Source organism: Nycticebus coucang, chromosome 24, assembly GCF_027406575.1.
Source record: "Nycticebus coucang isolate mNycCou1 chromosome 24, mNycCou1.pri, whole genome shotgun sequence".
NCBI lineage: Eukaryota > Metazoa > Chordata > Mammalia > Primates > Lorisidae > Nycticebus > Nycticebus coucang.
The window spans coordinates 29597529-29609164 of NC_069803.1; the positions used below are offsets into that span (position 1 = coordinate 29597529).

Sequence of the window (11636 nt, forward strand, 5' to 3'; positions counted from 1 at the left end):
TTTTGAGATAGTCTCATTCTGTCTCTCTGGGTTGAGTGCGGCATCATCAGAGCTCACAGCAACCTCAGTCTCTTGAGCTCAGGTGATCCACTTGTTGTACCCTCTTGAGTAGCTGGGACTACAGGTGCCGACCACAAAGCCCAGCTAGTTTTTCTATTTTCCATAAAGACGGGGTCTCACTCTTTATCAGCCTGGTCTCAAACTCCTGGGCTCAGGTGATCCACCTGCCTCAGTCTCACAGAGGGCTCGGATTATGGGTGTGAGCCGCTCCACCCGGCCCTGTTCATTTGCTTTTTCCTACATTACACATCCTGCAGTCTCCAAATAGTGACAATACCACACCGTCACCAAATAGGATCACTGAAGACGATTAAAAATCTGTTTGCATCTGGTAGCCCAATTTCCTAGTTTTTGTGGTTGGATTTATACCTAAGGTGTCATGTCAAAGGTTCACTACTTACTATAGCTCCCGGCCCCCCGATTTAGTCTCAGTTTTATGCTCACCCTCAATCTTTATGTTGATGATTCTGGGTACTCTGGTAGATAGGAAAGACCCAGTAATTTCCCATATTTCTTACATATTGATAACAGTTAGTGTCTTTTATATTTGATTGTAAGAGTTTTTTTTGGGGGGTGGAGACAGAGTCTTACTTTGTTGCCCTCAGTAAAGTGCTGTGGTGTCATAGCTCACAGCAACCTCAAACTCTTGGGCTGAAGCGGTCCTCTTGCCTCAGCCTCTCAAGTAGCTGGGATTACAGGCACCTGCCACAACGCCCAGCTATTTTTAAATTTTTTAAATTTTTTCTTTTTTTTTTTTGAGACTGAGTTTCATTTTGTTGCCCCTGGTAGAGTGCCATGGTATCATAGCTTACAGTAACCTCAGACTCTTGGGCTCAAGCGATTCTCTTGCCTCAGCCTCCTGAGTAGCTGGGACTACAGGCTCCCACCACAATGCCCGGCTGTTTTTAGAGATGGGGTCTTGCTCTTGCTCAGGCTGGTCTCGAAACTGTGAGCTAGGCAATCCATCTGCTTTAGCCTCCCAGAGTGCTGGGATTATAGGCGTGTGAGCCACCGCACCTGGCCATTTCAGGGCTTTATAAAATAACGTAGGAGTGGGAGATGTAGATGGAATAAGATTGGCCTCATATCAGTTGTTGAAGCTGGATGAGTATGATGAATATGTGGAGGTTTGTTAACTGTTTTCTCCAGGTTCTGCCAAACAATCTAAGTATCATCCATTTGAGAGAAAGAATGGATAACAAATTTGACTTACAGTAAAATCCCCACCTGGTCAATTATTTTGAAGAATGTGTAAGGTTCCTAAAAAATAAGCATTACTTTTAGGAAGCTTAAGAATTACCTAAGAAGCCAGGTGTTGTGGCAGGCGCCCGTAGTCCCAGCTGCTTGGGAGGCTGAGGCAAGAGAATCACTTGGGTCCAAGAGTTTGAGGTTGCTGTAAGCTGTGACATCATAGCAGTCTACCCAGGGCGACATAGTGAGACTGTGTCTCACACACACACACAAAAAGGCTCAGCTCCCATAGCACAGAGGTTACAGCACCAGCCACATACACTGTGGTTGGCGGGTTCGAACCCAGCCCGGACCAGCTAAATAACAATGACAACTGCAACAAAAAATAGCCAGATGTTGTGGTGGGCACCTGTAGTCTCAGCTACTTGGGAGGCTGAGGCAAGAGAATCGCTTGAACCCAACAGTTGGAGGTTGCTATGAGCTGTGACGCCACAGCACTGTACTGAGGGGGGACATAGAATTACCTAAGAATAGGCCAGGGCAGTGCCTTACACCTGTAGTTCTAGCACGCTGAAGCTGAGGCAGGTGAATTGCTTGAGACCAGCCTGAGCACGAGTGAGACCGCATCTCTACTAAAAATAGAAAAACTAGCTGTGCACGTGGTGGGTGCCTGTAGTCCCAGCTACTCGGGAGTCTGAGGATTGCCCAAGCCCAGGAATTTGAGATTGCTGTAAGCCATGATATTTATGATATTACGACACTGTCTCAAAAAAATAAAAAAGAATTACTCAAGAATCCAAGTAAATTATTTGCAAGCTTCAGAAAATCCTCTAAATAGTATTGCTAAAAGTCCTCAAACCAAATCCCACTGTCGGAGTTGAGGGGGTTATTTTACTTCCCTCTTATCAGGATTCAGGGAGGCAATGTGCTCAGAGTGTCGACTTAGCACGTTTCCCCAGATGTGTTCAGCATTTTACCACAGTCAGGAATGTGATAGTAATCGATGAGCTCTGGCCGTTCTGAGGCTGTTTAATATTTAACCTGCGGTTCTTTTGTAGCTGACTTTGTATACAGCTGGCTGTTTTTTCAGGCATAGACCAGTGCTCTAACAGGAGACCTCTTTAGTGTGAGGTTCTCAAGGTATTGCCTCGTACATGCTGCGCTAATGGTCCCCTAAGGGACACTTCCTGAATACTTCATGTGCTCCCTCACTGGTAGTTCCGATTGAGCCCTCACTGAAGTCATAAATAGCTACTGGATAGAGCTTAAAATGGACGTGAGATTGGTGAACAATGAATCAGTAGCTAAGAGAGACTTTACTGTAAATCATAATTCTTACCCACAAAGATCTGTTCATATTGTTTGTCAATTCTCTGCACATATTGACTTGTTCTTTAATATTCTTATCTACCTAGGTTTGGGGCAAGTATGTCAAGAAGCTGGGGGATTTTGCTAAGCCAGAGAATATTGACTTGGCTGTGCAGTGCCTGAATGAACTTATCACCAATGCCCTACACCACATCCCAGATGTCATCACTTACCTCTCCAGACTCAGAAACCAGAGTGTGTTTAACTTCTGTGCTATTCCACAGGTATGACACGGGACTCGTATTGGAGTGTATGAGAAGTAGGGGATGGGGTAAAGGAGATTTTGCTCTGCTGTATCCAAGGATATGACTTCATAAAGAAATGACTCCAGGTGATCTTCTTGTGCTGGGGGTTTCAGGGAACCCCCTTCCTTCCAGCCACCACGCTCAGCTCAACTTCAAGCTAAAGTCTGATCCTTTCCAGAACTTTGCTTCTAGATTTACTCTTCTTTCCGCAGCTATTCTAGACTGGTTAGATCCTTGTCTCCACAATTAAGTTGAGAGCTTTGGCTTAGATTTGTGGGGAATGCTGGGTACAACTTAGGTGGAACCTGTTGTCAAAAGTCTAAGCTCCCAGTTACTGCTGTCCTTTTCCTAGACTCAAGATAATAAAACCTGATCCTGTGGACCTAGCCCCTCAATTCTCTAGATGAGAAGCTTACTCTTTTTAATCACATTTGCCAGTTATTTTGGATATTAAATAAGTAAAGAAAATCATCGGATTTGACTAATTTGGAAATTTGGCTTGATCTTATTCTAGTGATCAATTTTGAAGGGTGATTGAAATAAAATCTGTATGCCCATCTTGGGTTTCTATTTATCCTAGAAATAATTTACCTTTGAGCATAGGCAATCACTTCCCTTCTGGTCCCTCCTCCAGTGTTATTTTTAAATATACAATGAATTAATGTTTTTGTAGGAAAAATAGAAAAGCTGAAATAAAAAATGCTTTTCAGATAATACTTTGAAGTACAGTAGAGCCTCCCTTTATTGAACACCTCCTCATGTTGACCTAATTTTCATGGACCAACCTGCACCACGTGTCTGCTGTATCAGTGCAGTTGGGCTAGTTCCTTATGTTGACCACCTCCAGATGCCGACCAGCTTTACAGCCCTTGGGTGGTCACCTTACACAGGTTCTGTTGTATGTATTTCATATCTAAGAAGCCATCGCTCTAGCATGGAAAATGTTGGATCTACTTGTGTTTGTTTTTCCCAGATAAAATGGAACTTTTGTGGCTAAACTATAGAATACTTTAAGATTCTCTACCTGTTATCTGTAGGTAATGGCCATTGCTACTTTGGCTGCCTGTTACAATAATCAGCAGGTGTTCAAAGGGGTGGTGAAGATTCGAAAAGGACAAGCAGTGACCCTAATGATGGATGCCACCAACATGCCTGCTGTGAAAGCTATAATATACCAGTACATGGAAGAGGTGGGTTTTTAGTTAACTACATGGATAATTTGTAGCTGCTTTTTTAATTTAAATAATGTAACTATTTAAACACCTGGTGTCTGGGTATTAGATGACCCTAACAACTCACTGTGCTATGAGCTAAAGAGGCAGGAATCTGTATCCTTTACTAGGAAAAGAGGGTGAGCACAGGAGTTGAGCCAATTGTTGAGAGCTGCACAGTGATAATACCAGAACAGGCTCTGGTAAGAGGAGGTAAGCAAGGCTATCATATTTTTTGAGCTAGAGAATGATACTGGAGTCCAGCTGAGCTTTTTATTCATGGATGAGGACTGTGATGTTGAGGCTGCGTGTGCTGTTGCAGCACGTGACTGAGTGGCTCTCACATTCCAATCTGTGTGTCCTGACTCTGAGTCTAGTACTTTCCATTGCACCACAGGCCGCCATTAAGAAACCACAGTAGGGAATTTAGGCAAAGGAAAGCCATCTTGTTATAATTACTTCTGAAAAGTTGTAATTTTTTTTCTGAAAATTTTATTTCAAATGCCCGAACCAGCCTATAAAACAAAATATACCTGCTCAAGTTAGGTCTCCCAACTATAGAGGGTGTAATATTTGACTAGGTTAAAAAAACTTAGAGTCTAGAACTCTCTCCAGTTTGTAGGCCCTAGAGCAGTGGTTCCCAAATGGAAGTGATTTGCCCCCAGCGCACAGTGGGCAGCGTCTGCAAACATTTTTGATTATTATAACTGGCAGGGGTGGGAGCTACTGTCATCAGGGGACTAGTGGCCAGGGATGGTGCTGATGAGCCACCATGTGGACATCACCATTTCTACCAGAGGCACCTATAGAAGGTCTGAGGGAAGACCAAGTCTTTTTTTTTTTTTTTTTTTGTGGTTTTTGGCAGGGGCTGGGTTTGAACCCGCCACCTCTGGCATATGGGACCGGCGCCCTACTCACTGAGCCACAGGCGCCGCCCGGAAGACCAAGTCTTTAGAAAAATCCCTAGAGACTGGGTGTGGTGACTCACACCTGTAATCCTAGCACTCTGGGAGGCCAAGGTGGGTGGATTGCCTGAACTCTCAAGTTCAAGACCAGAATGAGACCTTGTCTCTAAAAATAGCCGGGTGTAGTGGTGGGCACCTGTAGTCCCTGCTACTTGGGAGGCTGAGGCAAGAGAATCACTTAAGCCCAGGAGTTTGAGGTTGTTGTGAGCTATGAGGCCATGGCATTCTACCGAAGGTGACAAAGTGAAACTCGGTCTCAAAAAAAAAGGAAAGTTCTAAAATTCCTTTAATGACTAGAAGGAAGTATTTAGCTAATGACCAAAAAGTTACTGCCAGTGAGTATGTCCAGTTTGCCATATGGCCAGCACTTCTTTTGAGCATCTATATGCCTGGTGTGACAGAGTATGGGGGTTCTAGTCATCTCTGAGAACCTTGAGGCCCCAACCTCATGGGTAAAACCATAATTTGGACCCCAGTTTGTTCCATTTCAGAGCCTGTGCCACTAACCCCTATTTCAAGGGGTTCAGTTACCTTTCTAAAGTAGAAGGAACGGTATCCTTTCAGGCACTGTTTTCTCTATCTTATATAAATTAGAAACATTTTACACAATGGATAGTTCAGAGAATGTGTTAGTTTTGCAAATTTTTTTTTTTTTTTTTTTTTAGATAGGGTCTCACTCTGTCACACAGGCTAGAGGGCAATGGCCTCACTTTAGTTCACTGCAGCCTCAAAGTCCTGGGCTCCTACCTTAGCCTCCCAAGTAGCTAGGATTATAGGCATGCACTACCACACTCGGCCGATTTTTCTGTTTTTGTTTGTTTGTTAGTTTGTTTTTTATTGTGGAGATGGGTCTTGCTCTTGTTTTTGCTCAGGCTGGTCTCAAACTTCAGAGCTTAAGGGATCCTTCAGCTTCACCCAGAGTGCGGGATTATAGCCGTGAGCCACTGTGCCCAGCCTCATTCAGTAAACATTTATCAAGGGCCTGCTGGATACAGGCAGCGTTAGGCTAGGGACAAAATAGGCAACGAGGCTTGGTGCCTGTAGCTCAGTGGGTAGGGCGCTGGCCACATACACCAGGGCTGACAGGTTTGAACCCGGCCTGAGCCAGCTAAACAACAATGACAACTACAACAAAAAAAATAGCCAGGCATTGTGGTGGGTGCCTGTAGTCCCAGCTACTTGGAAGGCTGAGGCAGGAGAATCACTTAAGCCCAAGAGTTTGAGGTTGCTGTGAGCTGTGACGCTACGGCACTCTACCAAGGGTGACATAATGAGACTCTGTCTCAAAAAAAAAAATGGGGAATGAGACAGGTGGGGACAACTGCAATTAAACCATTTTATTTGTAAGTGGTAAGCTAGGAGTCTGTCCAAGAGGGTGGCTCTTAGCCCATCCTGGAGATGCAGGAAGGTTTTCTAGAAAGCAAAACACTGGAGTTGAGACTTGGGGGTAGTGAGAGCTGGTGGAGGGGGGTGCACTGGGCCTGGGCCACAGGCAGCTTTGCACTGCCATGTGCTGTATGCTGCAAAGGTCAGGATACTGCAGGTGACAGGGAGCCCTGCAGATGCCACGCAGAGGTTTTAGATCTCTGTAGTGACAGTATGGAGGACAGACAAGGTTTTCAGTGTCAAGCTTAGATGCAGGAACTCACCTTGGAGGACGTCCGATCACAGGCACTGAGGACCTGGCCTCAGCAGCATTGCTTGGGATGTAGAGGAAGAGGTGGAGTCTGTACATAATGGAGGCTTGACAGAGAGGGCAGTGGAGCTTCAGGAAGGACTCCAGGGTGGCTCCTAGGAGTCCCTGTGTCTATGCTTCGTCCCTCATTGAGCTGTGGCCCTTAGCACAGGCCACCTTGTTTTCCTAAGTTGCTTTTGCCCCATCTTTGCAGTATCTTTCCTTCTCTCCATGTTACTGTGTCAGCACAAGTGAACTGGACACCTGCTGCATGCCCGGGACTAAGCTTTTGGGGGTGTGAAGATCAGCGTGGCATGGGGGGGCCCTCAAGGGTCTGGGGCGCTCTGGAGTGCAGTGAGCACCCTGGTGCCTCCTGGGTGCTCTGAAGGACAGGCTTTGTGGTTGTCAGGCCCAGGCTGACATCCCTGCCTCATCGGGCGGCTTTCTTGGGGTAGCTTTAGGTCAGTTCCTTTCATTTGTCTGAGCCTCAGTTTCCTCATTGGTAAAATATGCACAAAATACCTACCTTTTGAGAATTGTTCTAAGAAGTAACCAAAGAAAATGTTTATGAAGAACCTCGTGTACAATATGTACGTACCACTTCCAGTCTTTCCTCTCTCTTTAACAGATTTATCACAGGATCCCCGACTCTGACCCATCTTCTAGTAAAACAAGGCAGATCATCTCCACCATCAGGACACAGAATCTTCCCAACTGTCAGTTGATCTCCCGAAGCCACTACTCCCCCATCTACCTGTCCTTTGTCATGCTCTTGGCTGCCCTGAGCTGGCAGTATTTGAGCACACTGTCGCAGGTCACAGAAGACTATGTTCAGACTGGGGAACACTGATTTGCATTTGTCTGGAAGCTGAGGTTCACCACGAAATGGATTTACTTTTTCTTCAAGGATGGATGTTGGCTTCCTTTTATTTTTTTTCCTTCCATTTTAATCCCCACCTAAGAGAAAGCTGCAACCTATAGGATGCTGAGATACAGCTGAGGAGAATATGAAATGCAAAGGAAAGGCTGCCGCGCCCTCTGCAGCCTGGTCCTCGGGGTGGTGTCCACTTCGCTGCTTGTGCTGACGGCAGAGCATTCTGTGCTGCGGATTAGGTGAAATGCTTGCATGGGGGACTGTCACGAGGTCTTATTTAGTGTAAATCAGCTAGAATTATAATTAAATGTACTTAATTCGAAGCAACCTTTGACTATTCATCATAGTAGAAAGTGAAGAGAATTTTCTCCTGATTTTGTTTTCTTTAATTGGTTTGAGTGGAGTAAATGAATGTTCTAGGTAATACGCCCATGGAATAAAATTCTGGGTATTAGGTATTTTCTCATTTGAAAGGAGTTCAGCTTTCAGGAGGAAACAGCAGGATCGTTTCTGGCCCTGTTGTGATTTGCCTCAGTAAAGATGCACATTTTGGGGGAGAGATTTTTCTTACTTTTTAAAATTTTTTTTAAAAATTCTTTGAGAGATAGGGTCTTGCTCTGATGCTCAGGCTAGAGTGCAGTGGCACTGTTTCACCTCACTGCAACTCAGTACCCTTGGGCTCAAGCAGTCCTCCCACCTCAGCCTCCCAAGTAACTGGAACTACAGTTGTGTGCCACCATGCCCGGCTAGGTTTTTTTTTTTCCTGTAGAGACAGGGTCTTGTTATGTTTTTTTTTTTTTTTTTTTTGCAGTTTTTGGCTGAGCTGGTTTGAACCCGCCACCTCCAGCATATGGGGCTGGCACCCTACTCCGTTGAGCCGCAGGCGCCACCCCAGGGTCTTGTTATGTTGCCCAGGATGGTCTCAAACTCCTGGCCCCTAGAGATCTTCCTGCCTCAGCCTCCTAAGATGCTGGGGTTACAGGCAAGAGCCACAGTGCTCGGCCAAGGAAATTTTTGTGATAAAGAATTCAGTTACTGGTGGCGCCTGTGACTCAAAAGAGTAGGGCACCGGCCCCATATGCTGGAGGTGGTGGGTTCAAAACTGAAAAAAAAAAAGAATCCAGTTACCCTGTGTGTTTGCCAGGTGCAGTTCACTTGGAAACTTACATGGCCCTGAGAAGGGTGGAGGTCAAGAATGGAGGGAGTGAGGGGCGGCGCCTGTGGCTCAGTGAGTAGGACACTGGCCCCATATACCGAGGGTGGCAGGTTTGAACCCAGCCTCGGCCAAACTGCAACAAAAAAATAGCTGGGCATGTGGCAGGCACCTGTAGCCCCAGCTACTCTGGGGGCTGAGGCAAGAGAATCTCCTAAGCCCAAGAGCTGGAGGTTGCTGTGAGCTGTGACGCCATAGCACTCTACCAAGGGCAATAAAGTGAGACTCTGTCTCTACAAAAAAAAAAAAGAGAAGAGGGCGGCGCCTGTGGCTCAGTGAGTAGGGCGCCAGCCCCATATGCCGAGGGTGGCGGGTTCAAACCCAGCCCCGGCCAAACTGCAACCAAAAAATAGCCGGGCGTTGTGGCGGGCGCCTGTAGTCCCGGCTGCTCGGGAGGCTGAGGCAAGAGAATCGCGTAAGCCCAAGAGTTAAGAGGTTGCTGTGAGCCGTGTGACGCCACGGCACTCTACCCGAGGGCGGTACAGTGAGACTCTGTCTCTACAAAAAAAAAAAAAAAAAAAAGAGAAGAGAATGGAGTGAGTAAGGGATGAGTGGCCATGTGCAGCCACATGAAGTCAGTGCGGACAGTCCCAGGAGTGGCGTGTCTGGCGGACTCCACAGGACTGCTGTGAGTGAGCAGGCTGCCTTCTCTTGCCCTGCTGGCCACTCTACTTTGGGTGGATTCTCTTAGCTGCATTCAGAATCCACACACACCCCCACCCCACCCCCGGCCCCCAGCTTTTTTTCTTATTTTAAGTTACCAGCTTATTCACTAAATTCTCAAGAAAGGTAAAGGATGCTTCCAGGTGATTGGTTTGAAAGCTGAATGGTCCTTAGCTGGATTCTGCCGTGGAGTTTTACCTCTGGGCCCAGCATGGCAGGGGGTGTGGTGCACCAAGAGGCTCACTGAGATTCCAGCGTGGGTGAGGAGGACACGTCCCAGATTGAAACTCAGTGTTCTAGAACATTAATGCTGTAGACACCTAGCTTACAGTCTCTTCTGCTACAGCCCATTGGTGACAATCACTGGCTCAGCATCATTACAAACGCGCTGATGCTCTTCCTGTGCACTGATGCCTCTGAGACAATTGGCTTGGTGTGGACCAGGAAGGCTCAGCTCAGGACAAGTTTATCACAATGCTGAAGCCCATGTAACCTGCCATATGGAGCACAAACAGCTATAATAACTTAAGCATCAAAACTTGCTTGAGGAAAAAAAAAAAAAAACTTGGGAGATTTAAAAGACAACGTGGTGGGAAGAGCCTGGGTCTGAGGTGGACATACTGGAAGCTTCTCTCTCAGCTCAGAGTGTAGGTGATCTCTTTCAGCTGTGAAACTGCAATTTTTTCCTGTTACCACTGACTTGTACAGAGATCTTAGCTCTCATTCCATTCTGAGGCTCTTTGAAAGTCTGTTTGCCTTCTGAGTAGCTTCTCTGAGGTTGTCAGATAAAATACACGATACCCAGTTAAACTTGAACTTCAGATAAACAATTCTATTTTTTAGGAGAATTATACCCCATATATTGCATGGGATGCATTTATATTAAAAACTTACTTATCCAAAGTTCAAGTATTTGGGCATCCTGTATTTCTGTTTGCTGACCCTGGCAGCCCTACTGTCTACTGCCCACCTCTAATGTAATTAGTTTATAGCATCCCTGACATTTTGTCTGGTTCCCACTTAGATGTGGCGTATTTTAAGTTTTCCTCAGAGGAGCATCTTGACCCACCTGAATGTAGGGGTTGAGAATAAGAGACCTGGTCAGAAACAGCTGGGAGCAGGAGGCAGCCTGCCCTCCAGGGCCTGGAGGGCTTCCTGGAGCTCCCCTTCCACCTGCTGAGCCACTTCCTGGTGCTTGGGGGAGTGTGGGGAAGAAGGGGAGCCAGGCATCTGCTAAGTAATGGTATTCTAGATTATTCTTTGCAGTTTTGGAAACAGCTCTAAGGCTGTGGCTCTCAAACTTTGGTACGTGTATTAAACTTGTCTGATTGCTGGGACCATTTATGATGCAGCAGGACTGGTGGTGCCTGGGAACTTGCATTCCTCTCAAGGCCTCAGGTGATACACGTGGTGCTGGTCAGGGGAGCAACTGGAAGACCACTGCCCAAAAGCTTGTGTGTACCTGGGATCACCTGGGGTCTTGTCCAGAGGCCCCATGTTCTCTCACTGCGTTTGTAGCAGCTCCCAGGTGATGGCAGCATGCTAGTCTGTGGGTCACTTCCTGAGTGTGGCTCTCCACGTGTTGGAGAGGTGAACTGCCTACCTTTGTTCAGTCTAAACTTGAACTGTCACCTGCTGCTGTCATCTCAGGAAGGCCCTCTAACTACTGAATTGCACAGTGATGAGAGTGGCGATCAACAAACAGGTTGTTTGAGGTTTATTAAAAGTACGGAGACCCAGTCCAACTATGTGCATTTCAAGGCGAGTCTCACAGTCTCCTTCATGTGGCTGTGAAGATGCCCCATGCCTCATTCTGCCACTTCATGTAGTGCAGCCCAGCTAGGGGCAGGGATGGAGTTGTAGGTGGGTACATGGGGCTGCTTGTGGGGGGAACAGCATGGCAATAATCTTTCAACTCAGTTTGGGAGAGGGAGAGCTATGTCAGAACTTGATTGAAGTTATGAATGTATTCTAATTGAAATTGTAAGAATAAAGTGATTATGAACTCGTGGCTTTGGTAACCCTTGTTATGCAGTTTTTCTTTTGAGTGCTGTGGTGTCATCATAGCTCACAACCTCAGACTCTTGGGCTTAAGTGATCCTCCTGCCTCAGCCTCCTCACTAGCTGGAACTATAGGCACCCACCATGATGCCTGGCTAATTTTTCTGTTT

The 11636-nt window shown here is 46.4% G+C and overlaps 1 protein-coding gene across 2 annotated transcripts in view; it reads left to right on the top strand.

The window, feature by feature from the left end:
• Positions 1-11476, top strand: part of FDFT1 (farnesyl-diphosphate farnesyltransferase 1) — a 29578-nt gene extending 18102 nt beyond the window's left edge. For both annotated transcript variants that reach the window (XM_053578616.1, XM_053578615.1), the window contains 3 exons: positions 2667-2843; positions 3902-4054; positions 7344-11476. In XM_053578616.1, the coding sequence (XP_053434591.1) occupies positions 2667-2843; positions 3902-4054; positions 7344-7565 (552 nt within the window). In that variant the 3' untranslated portion in view covers positions 7566-11476. The remainder of the gene's footprint in view (positions 1-2666; positions 2844-3901; positions 4055-7343) is intronic.
• Positions 11477-11636: the final 160 nt, after the last annotated feature.